At 35.4% G+C, this 22,291-nt stretch overlaps 1 protein-coding gene across 9 annotated transcripts in view; it reads right to left on the bottom strand.

The window, feature by feature from the left end:
* Positions 1-22,291, bottom strand: part of LOC105477016 (phosphatidylinositol glycan anchor biosynthesis class N) — a 157,620-nt gene that overhangs the window by 106,057 nt on the left and 29,272 nt on the right. For all 9 annotated transcript variants that reach the window (XR_011616842.1, XM_071085234.1, XM_071085235.1 and 6 more), the window contains 9 exons: positions 21,495-21,743; positions 18,038-18,159; positions 17,485-17,583; positions 14,862-14,968; positions 8,327-8,451; positions 7,078-7,208; positions 6,015-6,131; positions 3,421-3,461; positions 546-605 (listed from right to left, as the gene is read on the bottom strand). Coding sequence is in view for 8 of the 9 variants with exons in the window: in XM_071085234.1 (XP_070941335.1) it covers positions 546-605; positions 3,421-3,461; positions 6,015-6,131; positions 7,078-7,208; positions 8,327-8,451; positions 14,862-14,968; positions 17,485-17,583; positions 18,038-18,159; positions 21,495-21,715 (1,023 nt within the window). In the remaining variant the exon portion in view is untranslated. The remainder of the gene's footprint in view (positions 1-545; positions 606-3,420; positions 3,462-6,014; positions 6,132-7,077; positions 7,209-8,326; positions 8,452-14,861; positions 14,969-17,484; positions 17,584-18,037; positions 18,160-21,494; positions 21,744-22,291) is intronic.

The raw sequence follows: 22,291 nt of genomic DNA, 5'->3' as shown, positions 1-22,291 counted from the left end.
TCCAGGTTATTCCAAGCCTGGTTTTCAAGCATCACTTTGTTTCAGCAAATCACCAATATCTTTTCAATAACTACCCTTTAAACGAAGTCAGTTTTTGCTGCTTGTAATAAAAAAATTACTTACACATTTCTATCACTTATAACCAGAATACAAATATATAAATCATACACATTTTAGAAAATTAAAGTATTTAAAGAAAAGCTATTTGGCTCATGTTCCATGTTACAGAATATAATACACAAGCAATTATGAGGTACTGCATATTTAGAAATAAATATACAGGAATATATAGTTATAAATGTAATCAAAGATCATATAAGCTGGAAGCAGTGCCTGTAATCCCAGACACTTGGGAGGCTGAGATGGGAGGACTGCTTGAGCCCAGAAGTTCAAGACTAGCCTGGGCAACACAGCAAGACCCCGTCTAAAAAAAAAAAAGAAAAAAAAGACCCCCAGATTATTCAGAAACACATAAAAAAGAGTAAATTTTACTGTGCAATAGTTTTTTTTATACTGAGAGTTGATAATAAAATTTTATTCCTTACCACTGAGTTAAGAGGAAAGGGAACTCCAATAAGAGAAGTCATCAATGGTGCAATATCAGCCTACAAATAAAAAAGCTCAATTCTAAGAGGTCTATGGACATCAACAAAGAAATTAAATAATGTAATACAACCATATTTTGGAATATAACCATGATATTTGTTATAATCAGTTACCTTCAAACATGTATTTAATACAAAAAGATATTAATCTCTAAAAGTGTCATTTGCTAGACATATATGAACCTATAAAAAAAATTTTCAAAAGAAACCAGTAAAAGCCCTAAATGTAAAACATACTAAAACAAAAAATTACTTATCCTATTAGCTAAGAATTTGACCATTTTATGTAACAGTTTTTCAGTATTATACAAGGATGCCTTATTTAGACATAAAATGAATATCAAGAGTAGACTTTAACTGGAGAAATGTATATATTAACTAGAAAAACAAAGTATCATAAGGATACTTTGACCAGCCAGTGATGTTCAGAAAAGACATAAACCAGAGAAGAGGCTCTTTAGTCAAAAGATCCCAAATACCATTTTGGATATCTCCTCTTCAAGGTCATTTTCTCGGAAGACTTGTTCATCTTTTTTCTATCTTCACTTCCTCACCTTCCCATCACTCTTCTGCCCACTGTGGCTCACTCTGACCTTTTATCATTCCATAGACTGCTCTCTCTAAGAGAGCTAACCACCCATTTTCTAAATCTAATTGACTACGTTTATATAAGTCCTTATAATTTTTCAGGCAATGAAGTATTCGGAATTGAGAACGCCCAGCTTCAAATTTTCAGGCAGGTTTTTTAACCCTCCAATTGCTCGATTTCTTTATCAGTTAAAAAAATAAATACAAGTTTTTCCCTTAAAGAGGTATGACAGGATTAAATGAGATAAAACTTATAAAGTACTCGGCACATAATAAGCCTGTGACAATGATAGCTACAAGTGTTGCTGGCATTACTAGACCTTTCAGCAGTATGGCATAGGCCACTCCTTTCTTGGCTTCAACACCACACAGCTGAGTTTCTTCTCTCTCACTGGCTCCTCCTTTTCAGATACCTTCACTACTCCCTCACTTAAAGTTGGAATTCATCAAGTTTGTTCCCAGGCTCTCAATCTTTCTCACTTGCTACTATTTAGACTGTCCTCCAGGTGCCCTCCTGCAGAAAACTGGAAATCTCCAAAGTCTTTCTAGTCGCCTTTTCCTTTTCCCTCAGAATCCACTGTCAGCCACCTCTAATCTCTTCTCCACGCTGCAGCCAGGGGGATTCTTCCACACACAAAAAACCACATCGTGTCACTCTCTAGGCTTCAAACTCTTCAAGGATTCTTTGAACTTTCAGAATTAAGTTCACAAGGCCCATGAGACCCTGAAGGGTCTGTGCGTCCCTTCTTCTGCCTCACGCCACCCCATGGCTTCTATTGCGGTATAACGGCTTTCTTCAAGACCCTTTAATACACCATGTAACCTCTCACCAGAACTTAGTGTATGCATTTCCTCTGCCTGAAAAGCCCTCCTCCTACTGCCTTGGCCTGCTAATTTCTGCTTATTCATGAATCTTAGCTCAATCCTCGACTTCTCAGGAAGACTTTGCTGACCACAGTCTATCACATACATCCACTCTACAGTCTCACTGCTGCACAAATCTCTTTTGTAGTAGTTACCACAGCTTCAAGTTTACATGTATTTGTACAACAGACTGATGAGTATCTGTTCTTACCCCTAAGGTATAAATTTCCCAGGACGGGGATTAAGTCTGCCTTCTCACCACTAAATACTTACACTTAGTACAAAGTTGAAACACACCACAGACACATCACAGTGTTAGTAGAAGGAATGAATAGAAGAAGAGAGTCCCATTTGATGGAGATCTGAAGCAGGAATGTTCGCCAACAGACTGACAATTCAGAGAGCAGTAACTGAATCTATGTTAAATTGCTGATTATGATCTGGTCTGGCTATGAATACGAGATGTTCTTGTTTGTGATCTTCAAGTCATTCCTGTCTTTTTTGACAGTGATTTTTAATTGCAAATTAATAAATTGCTATTCTGACTTAATATGTTCATGTTCATTTACTTGGGTAGTATGCATCTATCCTGGGAGAAGACTATTCTTATTATGCTGGGAAGAAACAAGTTTCTACAGCCACAGGTCTGAAAGTGAGACCCTGGACCTTGATTTGTCCATCACAGTAAGTAATCTCAGCTTGTGTGGTGACCTGGAAGGCAAGATACTCCTGCCACTTTGGAAGCCATATCCCAATGATGCTATACCTTCTGTAAATAGCGAAAATGGCTATTAAAGTAGCATGTTTTTAACAATGACAACTATGTGCTTCATATTTACAGACCATGCTACTAGTCTAACTTTATCAGACTGGCTATACATTTTCCTCTAACAGAAAGTTTCTAGCTGAGTAATTTATAATCTCATCACTTTTTTCCCATTGCATTTGTAAGGTTGCTGGTTAGAAGTAAAGGTAAAATATGTGTTAACAAAAAGAAAATGTAACTGATATACTACAGGAAAGGAACCCATAACAGAAATTTTAATAGATCTGTGCTTAAATTAAGCAATACAATCATGAAAAGCAATCACAGAAATTTAACAGGCATGCGAACTTCAATTTACATAACAAATAATTATCCAGCGTTATTTGGAAAAAGTCTTTTATTTTCACTTGAAGTTGTGTTTGTTTTGCCACAAGAGAGATTAGTTGAGCTAAAATATTTGCACTAAAAGAATTCCCCTTAGGAACTGAAATGTTTTGAAAAAGAATTTGTCAATATTATCTATTTTTTATAGTTTTTTACTAACCTCCTTATAGAAGATAAAATTAAATTTGAATGTAATAAAATCAAAATGGATACCTGATTGACATCTAGCCTCTTCCAGTTCTCCAATCTCCACTCTGAAAGATAAAATCAGACACAAGATCTGATGTTAAGATTTAAAAAAGAATAAATCATTTGATTTTTAGGAGTGCCCAATACTTATGGAAAACATAGGTATTAGAAATGTCTATTTTAAGCCAACTATGAATAAAAATCATGCTTAAAGGCAAAGGTATATTTTTTTAAATAATTTTTTAAAAAGTAAATATTTGGTGTTTCCTGTGATGATTTATTAAGCTTCTTAAATGCTCTTTGGGAGATAATTGTTTCAAAATATCAGAGGCTGAGGAAGGAAAGATGGAAGTGAAAAAGCACAATGGTAACAACTGTCAGCATTGAAAACTCATTACAATCCTGTTTGAGAGAGTATTAAGGCAACTGATAGGAAGTTAATTAATTCAAGCTTCTCTTTTTTTCTGTGATGGCAGTTGCTCCCAAAACACTTAAAACTGTAGTTGTGATATTCCTGTAGTCACTAATCACAAATGTTAACATAGTATATTGAGTTATTATTAAAATTGCCTTCAAAGATAGGCTCATTCTTCCATTTTGCTACACATAAATTCAGAAATTGCATCAAACAGAAATCGAAACAAGTGATTATGAGAGACCAAGTTTTGATTTAATGGCTTTAGGATATACTGCCAAAAGCGTTATAAGATATTGTATAATAAAATTTCATTCAATAAGCTAATTAAAGTTTAAAAATATGTTTCTGACTCTACTAGTCAACTGCCAAAAATTCACAATAATCAGTTGATGAAAAAGTGCACATTCCTTCTCTCTAAAATGTATATTTAATATTCATATGAGAAAAAATGCATTTATTTTGTGACAATTCTTGAAATCATGTGATTCTAAAACATCAATTCAGTGAGAAATCAAATGCCAAAATAAAGTTAAATCTCATAAATACAAACATACTACTTACCCTACTTTCTATTTTGATCCAATCCAATCCATTTATCACAGAGCAGTCAGAAAGGTAGCTCCTATGGCAAACTGGAATGTTGGCAATGCTCTAACAGGTTTTAACGATAGAGCACTGCACTCAGAATGTACTTCATGCTCTCCTTACCCAGGCTTTAGTGCATCAAATGATCTACCTCTTGTTTACCTCTCCAACCTCTCAACTCATTATACTCTGCTCCTAGCTGACAGTGCTCAACCACATCAGCCTTCCAATTCTGTTCCTCGAACAAGCTAAGCTCTTTGTATTTTTTGCCTCTTCATTTGCTATTCCCTCTGCCTGCAACATTCCTGCCCTAACCTTCATATGAATGGCTCCCTCTTATCCTAACTGTGAAGAGATGTACTATTAGCCCACTCTATAAAATGTATCCTGCTCCATAAGGGAAACTTCTAGGGTACTGCAAATGTATGGCGAATCTGGGTGGAGATTACGTGGTACATATATATGCAGGTAAAATTCATAAAGCTATACATTTAAAACTAATGCATTTTGCCTCCTTTGCTAAATATCTTAATAAAAACATGGGAAACTGAGTCAGGCATGGTACACATCTGTGGTTCCAGCTACTTGGGAGGCTGGGGCAGGAAGATTGCTTGAGCCCAGGAGTTCCAGTTTGTAGTGAGCTACGATTGGCCTGTGAACCTGTTCCATTCCTTTAGAGACACAGCAAGAACCTGTCTCTAAAGAAACTGTGGGGGACAGGGTGGAGAAAGGAGCCTGGTCCTACCTCCTCTTTTATCATATCACCCTGATTTTCTTCATAAAATTATCATAATGTGTAAGTTTTGTTTATAATTGCTTTAATTCTCCTACTAGAATGTTAAGTTCTGAGAAAGCAGGGGCTATCTCAAAGATATACAGTAGATGAAAAAAAGAGTCCTCTAGCTTCTTTTTCTTTCATACCTAAATAAATCTGAAAATAATAATGACAGTGTACTGGTTGCACTGTTCTGGCCCTTTGTCAATGTCTCCTCTGTGGACCTGTGATTTGGCATGATGCTCTCCATCAGCACTTACAAACATATAAGAAATCGCCCTCTGAAAAATGCACCATTACTTACTGAAGACATGCTATTGAGTGCCTTATTCACTGTGCTCTTGTGTCTTCATTAGGGCCTAGGGTTGAAATAGCTCAGTACTACCTCTTGCTTTTTATCTAATAGAGATATCTTGTAGGTAGTGTGATTTTATAACTGATAGTATGTACTTTGCTTGAGTTGAAAAATCTCAATCAAACTGATAATTTACCTCTATGAAACCTTAAATTTCCTCTTATTTAATTTTTATTTACTCTACCTCACATTCAAATTAATTAATAAATTAATAAAAGAACATGTTCAACAGTTCAGTTTATCAGTTGAGACATTCAGAAAGGTCTAGTTATTAGCAGTGGTGTGCTGGGAAGGGTTCAACAAATGGCTCTTTGAGAAGAGAAAAACCAACAATCCCTTGTAGTGTTTGCATAGAAACAGTAATGGCACAAATGTCAAAATGAGGGATTTACAACTAAAATTTGAAAAGTGATTTCTTAAAAAATTAAACTTTGTCCTTATTTTAAAAGGCTATATTTATAAACACAGTAAAGAAATGCTTGTACCTTTCAAAAATGAATCATCAAATTGCTGAGCTGATACTCTTTGGGGATAATTGATTCCAGCTCCCCAAGTGACTAAAGGAGTTAAAGTCTCTGAAGGATGACCAGCCCCATGGGAACCTACAAATAAGATACCAAGAATAATAAGACAAATATAGAACAACTAACTTACAACTAAATATTTTTTAAATAGTTTGTTTTGAAGAGTTGATCCATATATAGTTAATTATAGTGACTACATTGCCAAATGGTTACAACCTTTTATGACAATTAGTTTGGCAATATTCCTATAAAGCAAGTTAGAGAAACAACAACAAACAGGCAAAAACTAAAACAAAAAACCAGAATGCCTGCTGAGTAACTATGTTTGAAAGAATAGAAATAATAACAATAAGACATGGAAGAAGTGTTGCTGCTGCCAGAGTAGCACTGCAGACAGGAAGAACAGAGAGCTCCCTTGGGCAGTAACCACCCAAGCTTGGGGCTAGCAGTAGAGACTTAGTCTGTTCTGGAGAAGATGGTAAGGTCTCTGGGTCTTTTTCTTCCAGGCCACTCTGGCAGGTAGAGCCAAAAGAAGTCCTTTATAAAGTGGAATTCAAATCACTAGAAATTCATATTGTGATTTGGGGACAAATTTCATCTTTGCTTTATTTTGTTCTCTGTGCACACATTGCATTTGCCTTGGGAATCTCACAGGGTGCACAGGCTTATCCGGGACAGAATTTCAGCAGCCATCGGTCCCTCAGTAATACCATCTGAACACCACTCCCTCTGCCAACATATACACTTAATTCTCTGTAGATAAATAATAGTTACTTTTTATTTTCTTCTCCACTTTCCTCTAGTTTCTCATTTGTAAATGAGAATATATTCGTTTTTTAGTTAGAGAAAATATTTTTTATATAAGATCAGTTGTTTTTTAGGCTAACATTTTAAGCACAAAATTATGTGCTAGACACTTCATATATACCAAGGCATCTAATCCTCTCAACATCATAAAATATTTGCCAGCTACATTTATCACTACTTCAATTGTAAGGTACATATCAATTAAAGACACACTAACCCCAGTCTGTCATTCCATGGTCAGAGGTAAAGATAAATGTTGTTTTCCCATCATTTCCATAGAAATGGTTAAACATAGACACGATTTCTTTAACTCCATCATCAACTTTTTTAATATTATCCTTGTAGTCTCTATGTATAAAGAAACAGAGGAACAAATTAAATTAATTTGGAGAAATCAAATGTATTCAATGTGGATTTACTACATTCAAAATCAGTAACTTCTGAAATGCTTTTAGATTTCATCGTTAATATTTTAAAATCAGAGCACTCTAGATTGTTGAAATAATTTTTTTCTCCTTTTAATGAAGCAAAATAACCCAAAATAGTTTTCAAAAATGATATAAAGGGGACTGATTAACAAATATATTTTAATAAACTCTTTTAGGTCCTAAATGAGATAGATGACTTTCATGTCTCTCACTCTCACTACATAAACTATACTTTTCTGGCCACATTAAAAGTATCATTTCAAGTATAGAATATTTTCATTCCCTAAAGTGCTTGTGATATAAAATATAATAGCACGCTTTGAACATATTATATTTGAGATTGCCATACAACTGAACAAGGTTCTTTCGATACGAATATTCCATCAATTACAACAGTGCCTCACGTTTAAGAAGGGGATTGTGAGGTATTCATTACTGGTAGCTAACCCAATAGGCTTCATAGCTACTGTTAGGCTAATCTAAACCAAATGCAAAATAAGAAATAAGAGTATAACATGGTATCTTCCTTTTACTTGTGGTCTTCAAAAGTGAGAAAAATATTTGCTGTTATATATAAGGAGTGTTACTGAATTATGGTATACAAAAATTTATACAATTTATATGCTAGATACAATACTAATTAAACGGAATACACAAGGAATAGATAATTACATCTTTTGGTGATATAAAAGTTAATACCATAGAATGCTTTTATTTTCAAGATTCACTGAAAATATTTCTAAAATATATAGATATTTTAGATCATTTTTTTCTCTGCTTCAGTAAATGAAGACTACAGAATATGTACAGGATATATTTTACTTATATTAATGTGTCATCTGGATACAGCACATATGATTTAAACCACTACATCAGAAATCTCATATAATCAAGAACTTAATATACATTACAGTAGTTATTTAAAATATTAGCTCTGTTGTTATAATTCCAAAGAAAACATTATAATAATTTAAAAGTTCAATAGAATAGATGTTTCCCCTAAAAAAATACAATTAAACATAGCGTGCATTAAATTACCTCGAGGATGGTCGATGAGCATGTCCATTTGTATCTATTCCTAATAAATGTAAGAAAAAAACTATTTTCTCTTCATTTATTTTAGAAAACAAAGACTGGTTGTTCCTGGCATGATGAAAGAAGTCCTACATATAACAAATGAGTTAAAAATATTTAGTTCATTTGTTTTATTTTAAAAATAATACTGATGAAAACATTTAAATTTATGCATAAATACAAAATTAAATTATCTCACGTTATTTAAATCTGTGACCTACCAACACAACGTCTTTGCTATCAGCTCAGACATCTATGTTTAATGAGTTAGCTGTTTGTTATAAGGCCAAAAAAAGGTGTTAGAAAGGGGATCATAATTTCATAGAGATCTCATAATGTTGTTAATCTCACATCTAACTTAATAAAATCCAGCAGATTGAAGACATATTTTGGCAAGAGCCAAAAATAAAATAGTAATAGTGTTATCAGTTTAAGAATCATTTATTATTTTTAAATATTTCAGAACTGGACCACTTCTCATTGTCCTGTGTACTACCAACCTAGTCCAATCGTAATCTCCAATTTAGAACATTGCAAATAGCCTCCTCATTACTTCCTTTGCCCCAACTAGAATGTGTTCTTCAAATCATGTAACAGAAAAGCATCAAATTCATAAAATACCACTTGGCAGGGTGAGGCTGGGAATAATTAATTAAAATAAAATTTGAAGATTATTATGCTAATTTAATGATGATAAACTAGATTCATAAACCCTTCTAAGGCAAATGATTCACCCTGTATTCATATATGCATGAACATGGGTTCAAAACTATGAAGACTACTTTTAAATTATTTTAAAATAAGTTAACAGGCTATCTAAGATACATCTTTGTTGTTCACATAAATGCCTTTAACTGTAGAAGATGTTAACTTTTAACAAGAGATGTTTAATTTTTTTTTTTTTTTTTTTTTTTGAGACGGAGTCTCGCTCTGTCGCCCAGGCTGGAGTGCAGCGGCCGGATCTCAGCTCACTTCAAGCTCCGCCTCCCGGGTTTAAGCCATTCTCCCGCCTCAGCCTCCCGAGTAGCTGGGACTACAGGCGCCTGCCACCTCGCCCGGCTAGTTTTTTGTATTTTTTTTAGTAGAGACGGGGTTTCACCCTGTTAGCCAGGATGGTCTCGATCTCCTGACCTCGTGATCCGCCCATCTCAGCCTCCCAAAGTGCTGGGATTACAGGCTTGAACCACCGCGCCCGGCCTAATTTTTCAACAAAAGTCTGAAGTATTTAAGTATTTTTTTCAAATAATTCTTCATTACTATGTTAAAAAATACAAATGGTGCAATTAGAGAACTAGCTATTCAAAAATAGAAATAAATTAATATAATATGTAACCTGCTGTCATCTGTCTCAAAAGTATAAAATTGCCCCCTAACTTTCATATACATTCTAATTAACCCCTAAGAAAATTTAAAAACTAGATAAAAATGGTAAGTTCTTTAAGAGAAAAGAATTAAAAGTTAAGCACATAATTGAAAGCTGACAAAAACAAAAAAACTGAGCAAATGACTTGAATTATATCTATAATTTGTTCTATGGCTGGTACAATATATTCAGCTATGTAATCCTTTCTTGGAGCTAGATGTGCCTTTGTGGTTTTGGCCAATAAGATTTAAGTCAAATATTTCAGTCTTAAAGCTATGTGGATCTAAGGCTCTTTGAAATAAATATAATTCAGTAGGAAAGAAGGTCCTTTTTTCTTCTTCATATTGTTGACCTAAAACACTAACATAAGGGCAGGAACTCCAAGGGTATCTTGAGTCATGACATAACCTTGAAGATAAAACTTACGCTCTGAGGTTAGAGGAAAACTTCAGGAGACTGAGTGTCAATGACACTGCGGAGCCAATATAGCACCCTGGACTGCATCAATGCTCAGTTGCCTACTGTTGGCATTATCTTTACTCAAGATAGAAGTAAACTTTTATTTTCTTCCCTATTACACAGGTATGGTCTAATCTAAGTTAGTATACTTATTTGTGTACCAAACAATTCCCTGATAGGGGAATTGTTGTTGTTGTTGTTGTTGTTGTTGTTGTTGTTGTTTTGTTGTTGTTGTTTGAGACAGAGTCTCTATTGCCCAGCCCAGGCTGGAGTGCAGCGGCACAATCTTGGCTCACTGCAACCTCTACCCTCCTGGGTTCAAGCGATTCTTGTGCCTCAGCCTCCTGAGTAGCTGGGATTACAGGCATGCACCACCATGCTCGGCTAATATTTTTGCATTTTTAGTAGAGACAGGGTATCACCATGTTGGCTAGGCTGGTCTCAAACTCCTGGCCTCAAGTGATCCATCCACCTTGGCCTCCCGAAGTGCTGGGATTACAGGCGTGAGCCACTCCGCCCAGCCTCGGATAGGGGTTTAAAATTAACAGTGTGAAAAAGTCAGTATCTCTGTCAACAAGATGTATATTGAAGGGGAATATGTCAATGTATGAACAGTTATAGTATAACCCAATAAAGTATTAAGGGAATATAGAGGAGGGTTATCTAAGTCAAAGTGGAAATAGGGTAAAGCAAAGAGAAGTCACAGAAGACCTAATAAAGAAGATGATGCACGACCTGAGATTTTTAAAGTGAATAGATTCAACCCAGGTGAACCTTTGAGGCCATTATACTAAGTGAAGTAAGCCAATCACAAAAAGACATAGACTGTATGATACCACTTATGATATAAGGTGCCTAGAGTAGTCAAATGCATAGAAATAGAAAGTAGAATGGTGGTTGCCAGGGGTTGGGGGAGGGGGAAATGAATAATTGTTTGTTTGTTTGTTTGTTTTGAGATGGAGTCTCACTCTGTCGCCAGGATGGAGTGCAGTGGCACGATCTCAGCTCACTGTAACCTCCGCCTCCCGGGTTCAAGCGATTCTCCTGCCTCAGCCTCCTGAGTAGCTGGGACTACAGGCATGTGCCACCACGCCCAGCTAATTTTTGTATTTTTAGTAGAGACGGGGTTTTACCATGTTGGCCAGGATGGTCTCAATCTCTTGACCTCGTGATCCACCCACCTCGGCCTCCCAAAGTGCTGGGATTACAGGCATGAGCCACTGCGCCCGGCCAGAGTTATTGTTTAATGGGTACAGAGTTTGTTTTGCAAGATGAAATATTCTAGAGATTAGTTGCACAACAACATGAATATACTTAACATTACTAAATTACAGATGCTCCTCACTTACAATGGGGTTATATCCCAATAAACCCAGCCTAAAGTGAAACTACTGTAAGTCAAAAATGCATGTAATATACCTGTTACAGGTAGTTAGACAGGCATGAGTGGGGCAAGAGAGGGGTCTTCCCTAACCTACCAGGAATGTCAGGTGATGATTCAGCAATTATCACACTGCCTCTCTAAAAGTAGTAGATTGGCAGCTGGCACCAGGGAGAGGCCATTTCCTGATGGTCCACACTTGCTGCACTAAAGTGTTAACTGAATGCAAGCACCAGAGAGATGCATTCCTGGGCATGTGAATTAAGAAACCAAATGGTGTAGTATGCCCGTCAGGGGGCACTCCACCAGAAAAGGAAAGAAAGCCTCGGATGGGTGTGTGTACAACTTTCTAAACACACTGCATGCTCACCTTCCAACATTAAGGAGGGCACTGCGCATGCGGGCTCCCCACCCTACGGGAAGAATCATGGAAAAGGGCCAGCCTATAAAGTCCTAGGATCAAGATTAAACACTGCTCTTGACCTCGGTGCTCACTTCTAGGCATACTTCCCATTCTTTCCTGTTCTAAAGCTTTTGTAAATAAAATTCCACTCCTGCCTTGGTCTCTTCTTCTGCCTTATAGTCCTAGTCAAAGTTTTTCTTCTGGGGAGGTAAGAATTGAGGTTGCTGCAGATCCTTACGGATTTGTTGCCAGTAATTCAGATACCTTCTGCCAGTAACATACCTAACCTACCAAACATCATAGCTTAGTCTGGCCTACTGTCCACGAAGAGTCAAACTCTATAAAATATTTGAAGAGATTTATTCTGAGCCAAATATGAGTGACCATGGCCCATGACACAGCACTCAGGAGATCCTGAGAATATGTGCTCAAGGTGGTTGGGGTGCAGCTTGGTTTTATACATTTTGGGGAGACATGAGACTTCAACCAAATATATTTAAGAAATACATTGGTTTGGTTCAGAAAGGTGGGACAACTCAAAGTGGGGATTGGGGGAAAATTTAAAAATTTTCTGGTTGGCAATTGGTTGAGTTTCTCTAAAGACTTGGGATCAAAACAAAGGAATGTCTGGGTTAAGATAAGAGATTGTGGAATCCAAAGTTCTTATTTGCAGAGGGACCCTTCAGATAGTAGGTTTCAGAGAATAGGTTGTAAAATGTTTCTTATTAGACTTTAAGGTCTGTGTTGAGGTTAATGCCAGAGAGGTATAATGAGGCATGTCCGACACCCACCTCCCCTCATGACCTGAATCAGCCTCTCAGGTTACATTTTAAAAGTTTTTAAAAGCGCCCTGGCTGAGAAAGTTCATTGAGATGCTTGGTGGGGTGGTGCTTAGAATTTTATTTTTGGTTTACACTACCTTCAACATGCTCAAAACATTTACATTAGCCTAAGGTTGGGCAAAATCATCTAACATAAAGCCCCTTTTTTAATAAAGTGTTGATAATGTGAGATAAGTGAGATAATAATTACTATTTCATATAATTTTTGAATACTATACTGAAAGTAAAAAACAAAATGGTTGTATGGGTACTCAATGTATGGTTTATACTAAATATGTATGGCTTTTGCACTGGTGGAAAGTCAAAAGAATCAAAAGTTAAACCACTGTTAAGCTGGGGACTGTCTGCAAACACTTAAAATGCTTAAGATAGTAAATTCTGTATTTTGCATATGTATTTTTTTTACCACAATTACAAAAAACAGGTGAGCAGAAAACTGCATGGATCTGGAAACTCTTTGGCTTGAATTAAGTATGAGTCTCTAGCCAGGATATGAAGTTCAAAAGTAAAACCCTTAACTTACTCTCTAGCCTCTTCTGAGACCTGGCTCCCAGGCAGTCCTCCTGCCACACTAACCTCCCTTCTTTCACTTCCTCAAATCCATTATGCTGACTCTTGACCAAGATTTACATAATGCTGCTGGCCTGAAATACCTTTCCATACCAATCCATCCCTACCCATTTGTCTCCTATACCTGTTCTGAGATTATCTCAAACCTCTTAGCCTTCCCCTAACTACCCAGTCCAGATTAGAATTTTCTGAAGATACATTCTTGGTCTGTATTTTTCCTTCACATCACTTACCAATGCTGATGACTTCATATTTTCATTATAACTTGATTAATATATATCTACCATATTTTATGAAGAAATCATATGCAAATCTTTTTTTCTGTTCACTACCATGTCAAGACTAGTAGTGTTGAAATAAAGAAAGGAAGAAAGACATGAAAATCAGGCCAGCTACCAGCTAAGTATGTACATTCGCAAGGAATCAATTGCTAGCTACACATACAAAATTAGAAGCCAAAGGCTTTCATGCAGATATTAATATTAGTACATTATGTTAAGAAGTGATGATTAGCAAAATAATTTGTTAATCATTTTCTTAAAGAGATTTTATTTAAGGTGAAAGTTTTCCCTGTTGACAAAAGTATATATTAAAAGTAAAAAGAAAATTTCAAGGGAAAAGATCCTTGGAAAAAAATAGGGTTTAGCCATGAATTTTAAAGCACTCAATTTCTGCTAAGCAAATACAAAGAAAAAGGCAGATATATACTGAGGAGTACATTTACAAACAAAAATGGCTATATCATGGAGAAGTCCACAAAGTCAGTTCAAAAGACACTATTAGAAAAAAGAAGTGTCAATCAAAGCGTCTTATAATGGACGCATTATGAGTTGTTATTTGGAGATGAGGAATAATGCACTGGTAAAAGAAGAGAGACAATGTCCACAATTGAGATTTTCACACAATTTTTGAGAATATAAATTATATTGTATTCCTCATGAAACTATGATAATTGTCACTATAAAATGTTCAAAAAACTCTAGTACTTAAAGAAACCATAGATTTTTATTATGATCAATTTGCTAATTTGTTTTTGCCTATATAATCTGCTTATCTAATTTTTCTTTAAAGTATAATTTTTTTAAAAAATCATACACTTTGTTATTATAAATGTATTATATTTGAACAGCATTTTCCCAAAGGCTTTCATATATCTCACATGGTCCATTACTACAAGAGACTGATTCCAAGGTCAATGAAAGATCAAAATTTACCCAGGATGAATCACAAACTAGAAATGAAAAACAGGTTTCCTAAATCCTAATCTAGGGCTCATTTTACTAATAGAAACAAAGAAGTTTAAAACTTCTCTTGTTTATTTAGGATGTGTAATTTTTTATAATTAAATCTTAGAATTCAGAACAGTATGCTACAATATAAAACTTTTAAAGCTCATGCAAACAGAAAAAACTTGAAATACAGTCTCCAATACTTCAGATAAAAATATGCTTTTTGTATATTAACCACTCAATAGCACAAACCTTAACATTATCAAAAACCCACGTATCCAGTTTTGTTGCATCTTGAGCACCAAAATCCTCTCTTTTAGCATCATAACTGTATGTATAAACGTGGTCTCCACTAGCACCTGAAAAGGAAATTTGGAAAAAATAATTTTTTTACAAAATCTTTTAAACTATCATAAAATATGAGATAGTCATTCACAGATTTTTGTGAGTAACCAGAATTTTCACAAAGCATTGTTCATTATGATGGGGAAGAGAAAAATGGGAGGAATAATAATTAACATTTATGTATATTATGTCCTATGGACCATGCTACATACTTTAACGTATTCTATTGCTTTTTGTCCTCAAAAATAACATATTTTAATTTCACAGATTCACTGTATGTTAATTAACACACCAAAATCACAACTCTAATAAGCAATATAACAAAAATAAGCACAACAGTTGTCTCCCTTTAAGGATTAAACCATTCAAAACATGTGTGCCCCTTAGAATGCTACAGTCTAAAATAGATGAAGATGTGTGGTGTACAAACCTTCTTAACATAAGAAGAAAATTCAAATATTTCACTTCTCTTATTCATAAACTATGCATATTTTTCTCAACTTATAAGAGAATAAATATTGCTTATTGCCAAAGAGTTTGAAGGGGTCAACAGATATAATAATCTCATACATTTGCAAGACTGTATTAAGAATCTAATCAGTTTAGTGAATTTCTGAGTTTAATAGGCTCTTGCAGGTAATAAGAAAGAGATATGACTAGCGTGATGGCTCACACCTGTAATTCCTGTATCTTGGGAGGCCGAGGCAGGTGGATCACCTGAGGTCGGGAGTTCAAAACCAGCCTGGCCAACATGATGAAACCCCATCTCTATTAAAAATAGATGTGGTGTGTGGTGTATGCGTGCCTGTAATCCCAGCTACTCAGGGGGCTGAGGCAGGAGAATCACTTGAACCGAGGAGGCGGAGGTTACAGTGAACTGAGACTGTTCCACTGTACTCCAGCCTCAGCAACAAGGGCAAAACTCCGTCTCAAAAAATGAAAAACAAAAACAAAAACAAAGAGATACAATAAACTAATACAATCTTTATAGCACCAGTTCAGCTCTAATGACTCTATTCCACAGCTCAGCCATTCTACTTCCCACATCCCAAATAAAAAGGTCTGACTGGGTTTGTTGTTTACCATAAGATATGGAACATTCCTATTAGACTATCTCTAATTCAATTATTGGTCCTGTCTCATCCATTGTAGCCAGAAACAAGAATGTTAGTTTGATAAGCCATAGCAACTTAATCTACCCTTACCACCACCAACTCCCAAAAAAACTAAACTGCTTTCCAAAGAAGGCAATATATAAATGGCAAACAGTTTGGGGCTCTTTGGTCCACCCAGTATAATAATGTTCTATGACTATCATCTGTAAAATTCTCAATATATATTTTGCTTCCTGGACACGTAATAATCTTCAATAGTTCCCATTATTTTAATTACACTCATGACTAAGTATGTTACAAATCCTTTCTGATAAGTGAAATGATCAATCATTCTGTTTCCACTTAAAAGCATTTAATGACATGAAATTCATCCAACTGATTTTAGAAAATAATATAAATGAATTTTCTAATTAAGAGATATCCCAATGTTTGCAGAATCATGCATATAAACAACAAATCTAAATGCTATATTCAATATATTAAATATCAATTTAAATAAATTATATGTTAAATGCCATCTATATTAAATGCCAAAATATATGGCATATTCAATATATTAAAATAGGAATTATAACTATACATTTTAACACTTAAATCTTTTGTTTTTTTTTTTTTGAGACACAGTGTTGCTCTGTTGCCAGTGCAGTGGCATAATCATGGCTCACTGCAGCCTCAACATCCCAGGCTCTCAAGTGCTCTTCCCACCTCAGGCACCTGAGTAGTTGGGACTACAGGCACATGCCACCACACTCAGCCAATTTTTTGTTTGTTGTAGAGATGTGGGTCTCACCTTGTTGCCCAGACTGGTCTCCAACTTCTGGAGCTCAAGTGATCCACCTGCCTCAGCCTCCCAAAGTGCTGAGATTACAGGTGTGAGCCACTGTGCCCGGCCAATGTTTAAATCTTCATATGAATATCCACTAACTTTTAAAATGATTTGCCAAAGTATAATGAACCACACCTCAACATCACCATTTATAATGAAGTTATGTGAAAAGTGCTATGCTAAATATTTCACATGAATTACATAATTTAATTCTAAAAATAAACCTATGAGACGGAAACTAATATTATCACATTTTATAAAAAGGAAATTGAAGCTCAGAGAGATTATATAAATTGCTCAAGATTATATAGCTGTTAAGTGATAGAGCCATATACCATTTAATTGAATCCAAAATACTATCTAACTGTATGATGTGCCAATATTTCAAGTATAACTAAGAAGGAAAAAAACAATGCCAATTAAACAGACACATCTATCACTGTAATTAAATATCCCTATTTCAGAAATGTTAAACATGTAAAAATATGTGTAAAAATTAACAAATACAGTATGTATATAAAAACAGAAAACTACCATATTGACTTATTCCCTATTTACTATCGGAGGAAACATAATCAGCAACTCTTACCTTTGGCAAACATAGGCAGGATATCTGGGCTTCCCCAGCTCCATGTGTATTTACTTTCATTAAAAAGAGAATCAAATTCTACAGGATTTTCCTTCCATCCTTCAGAAAGCAAGCAAGCAGTAATAGTAATATATACATGGTACAATAAGCCCCTAAAGAACTATTCTTCAAATAATAACAATTAGTCAGTGAAAAATGCAAAACTAATAGTAGATTTTATATTATGTATATTATACCACTATTTTAAAAAAACTAACAATAGATAATTTACTTCTTAATGAAATATAAAATTATTTTTGAACTTTCAAGAATAATATCTAGGAAAATTATGCTTCCATCCAACCCAAATTATTTCAATAACACAGGATAATGAAATACTAAAGCATCATTCTGGAGTCAATACCAGTGGGTGTTCATGTCAGTAAGGCATGCTAAAACATTTGTCCAAAGTATCTCAAAACATACCTTCACTTTGTGACATGATTAAGCGGTAAAGGACTAATATTTATTTGACAGATGTTTCATTTAATAAGATTGTCCAAATACACAATACCTTTGGCAACTGCGCTGACATCTTCATAAAACCCAGCTATCAGAGCTACATGACCTGGCCGAGATTCTGTCGGCACACGTGTATGAGATATGCCCCAGCTGCCTTCATGCATTATGATATTCCTAAAAGATATTAAAGACAAATAGTTAACACAGACTATGATTAGATACTCTCATATAAAGCTTTAGAAACATAAGATTATTAGAGAAGGAATCAAAAGCAAAAAAGTAAGTCAAAACTTAAGAAGGAAAGGAATCTTTCAAATTCCAGCTGAGCCCATTCCAAGCATCTACCAGCTGAATGAAGCAGCATGAATTTGCTGATGTAAGACCAAACGAAGAACCACTCAACCACGGCACAGAATCATGAAACAAAATACATGATTGTTGGTTTAAGCCACAAAATAGAGATGGCTTGTTATATAGAGATAAAACATATATCATGATATCAATGTTAAATTGCATTAGGTGTGATAATAGTATTGTGGTTATTTAAGAGATATAGGCTGAAGTGTTTGGGGTAAAGTTTGTTGCTTTCAAATTGTTAAGGAAAAAATAATTAAAACTAGGTACATATACATGGGCACCGCTGTGGTGGGGGTGGCAGAGGGGCCAGGAGAGGGTGAACGCAATTATGAAAAAAGGTTAAAATTGTCATACCAGGTAAAGGGTATACAGATGTTCATCACATAATCCTTTCAACTTTTGTTTAGTTGAAAAATTCTTAAAATAAAAACTAAGAGGAGGGAAAATGGCTACACTCCTAATTAGGAATTAAATTATATCCCCAAATTTGAGACTAAAACAGGCAGAAAGATTATTTTGCTAAAAGATGTCAACATTATTTAAGTTGTATCACAGTGATTTGCAAAATTTGGGGAAGAAAGCAAAACTACAAGTGATGCTATTACAGGTGAAAGGCCAGCAGAGCAATAAGTTACAAAATAGTAAACTCATCACTAACATTTTTCAATATAAATATCTGCCTCTCAATACATTCTAAAGTAAAATATTTATAACTACTGGTGTCAGTTCTTTTACTACTGACTTACCTAATAATAAAAGCAGTTTTGGTGAAATACATACATAATAAGTAAACAGTTTCAAAACCACTGGACCAAATATTAACAGAGAAATATTCTTTAACTTCTTGAGTTATATAATGAAAACTGGACTTAAATAGAAAGGGGAGGTATAAAGAAATGTGGATACTCTATTTAAAAGCATTAGTTTAGATATTGTATTTAAAAACATTAGTTTAGATCACATTTTTAAAAAACAAATTTTGAGCCAGGCTCAGTGGCTCACACCTTTAATCCCAGCACTTTGGGAAGCCGAGGCAGGTGGAAGTCAGGAGTTCAAAACCAGCCTGGCCAACATGGTGAAACCCCATCTCTACTAAAGATACAAATATTAGCCAGGCGTGGTGGCATGGGCCTGTAATCCCAGCTACTCAGGAGGCTGAGGCAGGAGAATTGCTTAAACCTGTGAGGCAGAGGTTGCAGTGAGCCAAGATCGCACCATTGGACTCCAGCCTGGGTGACAGAGTGAGACTCCGTCTCAAAACAAACAACAACAACAACAAAAAACCTTTCAAAAACAGGCTTAGAAGAAGCTAGAAGATTCCTGACATTGTAAATATACAATGGCACACAACACAAAACGTCAACTGTTTGAGCCCACAGAGTTTCCATAAGATCCAAAGGAGAAACAAGTGCCACCAGAAAAAGTTGACTATATTTTACCAGTATATTTTCATCATCTTAATTTTGAAATGAAGCATATTTCTCTCTTTCCTTTGGCAATTAAGAAATTCACCCAAATACTTCAATTATTTCTGAAATTTGTTACACATTTTTGTGTACTGTACTTAACCTTGGTTTGATCTTATTTTCCCACAATATTCCTCTATTGACTTGAGTCACTCTTTTATTTATTTTTATCCCTCAATATGTTATGCATCTCTTTGAGCTATCATAAATTTAGTTCTGAAAATTCAACACAGCATTCGAGTTTATCCATTCTTCTAGCTGTCAACAAATATTTGTTAATTGCCCATTATGTTATAGGAACTGGAGATAAAGTAGTGGATAAGTTCCCAATCTCATGGAACTTTCATGATTGTAAGTACTATAAAGAAAAATAAAACAGGGCAGGCGTGGTGGCTCACACCTGTAATTCCAGCACTTTGAGAGGCTGAGGTGGGCGGATCATGAGGTCAGGAGATCGAGACCATCCTGGCTAACACGATGAAACCCGGTCTCTACTAAAAACACAAAACGCTAGCTGGGTGTGGTGGCAGGCACCTGTAGTCCCAGCTACTCCGGAGGCTGAGGCAGGAGAATAGCGTGAACCTGGGAGGTTGAGCTGGCAGTGAGCTGAGATTGTGCCACTGCACTCCAGCCTGGCTGACAGAGCGAGACTCCGTCTCAAAAAAAAAGAGAAAGAAAACAGAGTAAAGTGACAGTAGGTAATGATGACAGATGAGGATGGGGGGAAGACACAACATGTTAGAGAAATTTCCTCTCGAATTTGATTTTAATCTCTCCACAACAGCATTAGAAGGCCTTTCAGGAGTTGCCACTAATCAGAAAAAGAGCAATTGTTTGTAGGCCCTTTGTAAGTCCAAGAAATTAAATATTTCTTTTTAAAGTGACTTAATAGAAGCCAAAGTTACATTAAACAGTGATATAAACATGAAAGGGCTCTATATTCTTTTACGGAAGGTTGTGTTTTTAATGTGAAGTCTATATTTCCTACTTAAACATCGTTGAAATTAGTAATTCATTAATATTTATGCTTGTCTTTATTTTGTAAAATCAGCAGATTTTTTTCTTTTTTGGTTTTTTGTTTGTTTGTTTGAGATGGAGTTTGGCTCTTGTTGCCCAAGCTGGAGTGCAATGGCGCCATCTTGGTTCACTGCAACCTCTGCCTCCTAGGTTCTCCTGCCTCAGCCTCCCGAATAGCTAGGATTACAGGCACGCGCAACCACGCCCAGCTAATTTTTTGTATTTTTAGTAGAAACGGGGTTTCTCCATGTTGGTCAGGCTGGTCTCAAACCCCCGACCTCAGGTGATCCACGCACCTTGGCCTCCCAAAGTGCTGGGATTATAGGCGTGAGCCACCATGCCCGGCCAGCAGATTTATTTTTTAAGCAAAAAATAATATTGTGAGTCCTGCGCCACGTTTGGGAAATTAGGACAAGTTAGCTTAAGCAGCTAAGCCTATCCATTTCAATTCGCCGTTATCAGCTTCAACAATACCAGAAATAACACCTAGGAGGAAATAAAGTGGCATCTAGTGCTGATCCATAAGACAAAGGCAAATGTGCAAGTGCCCTATTCTCTTTCTCATCATCACCCCTGTGCCCAGTATATGATAAACAGCAAGATATTTTGCAGTTGACTTAACTCAGAATAACATTTTAAGAGATGTCTCTTATGAGTGTACATGCTTACCTAATAAACGGTGCTCTAGAGGTCCCATTTTCATCTAATTCGTAAAGTGTGTCTGCTCGAAGGCCATCAGCAACAAACAACACTAATCTTCTCGCTGGAGGGGGCAATGGTGTAAACTGAGGAGTCATTCCATGAACCAAAGGAGATGTAAAATAAATGTCAAAGATGGAGGCGAAGAACACAAAATGTATAAGCAATCCCAAAGTAAAGAACAGCAGCATATCCAGTGTAACTAGTCTTCAAGGACAGCTGAAAGAGGGAACAAAATTAAATTGGGGTAAATCTTAATGCAATCATATGTATTTTCACATATTTTGATGATTACAAGTAGATTAAACATATATTTTTAATTATTGTATAACTCACAACTTTACTTTCATTTGTGGTGGTAACAATAAGCACTATTTAATAATGTGACATAATACTGAAATCAAATACATAATAAAGTACATCCAAGCAAAAAGAAAAGGTTCAAGTATAATAAGTAATGGGACAAATAAATTATAATGAATTTAAGTCCATAATAAGCTCATAAAAATTAACACAGAACCAAAGAACAAATAAATAATTAAATCAGTCCTAAAAAGAGTTAGCGTTCAGCCAAGTCAAATCGTACAAAAAGAAAATATAACTCGTGCAACTCTTGGTTGTCCATATGACAATCATTACCAATAAGGGATTTTTAATTATTTAAATCAGTTATAATTATTTAGATGTTTGTGCATTGATTTAAATTATTCAAATATTTGTGATTTTTTCTTCTTACTTTGATAATCAGCTCAGGGGTATTCTGGCTC

Source organism: Macaca nemestrina, chromosome 19, assembly GCF_043159975.1.
Source record: "Macaca nemestrina isolate mMacNem1 chromosome 19, mMacNem.hap1, whole genome shotgun sequence".
In the NCBI taxonomy this organism is placed as follows: domain Eukaryota; kingdom Metazoa; phylum Chordata; class Mammalia; order Primates; family Cercopithecidae; genus Macaca; species Macaca nemestrina.
This window is presented reverse-complemented; position numbering and strand designations above follow the sequence as displayed.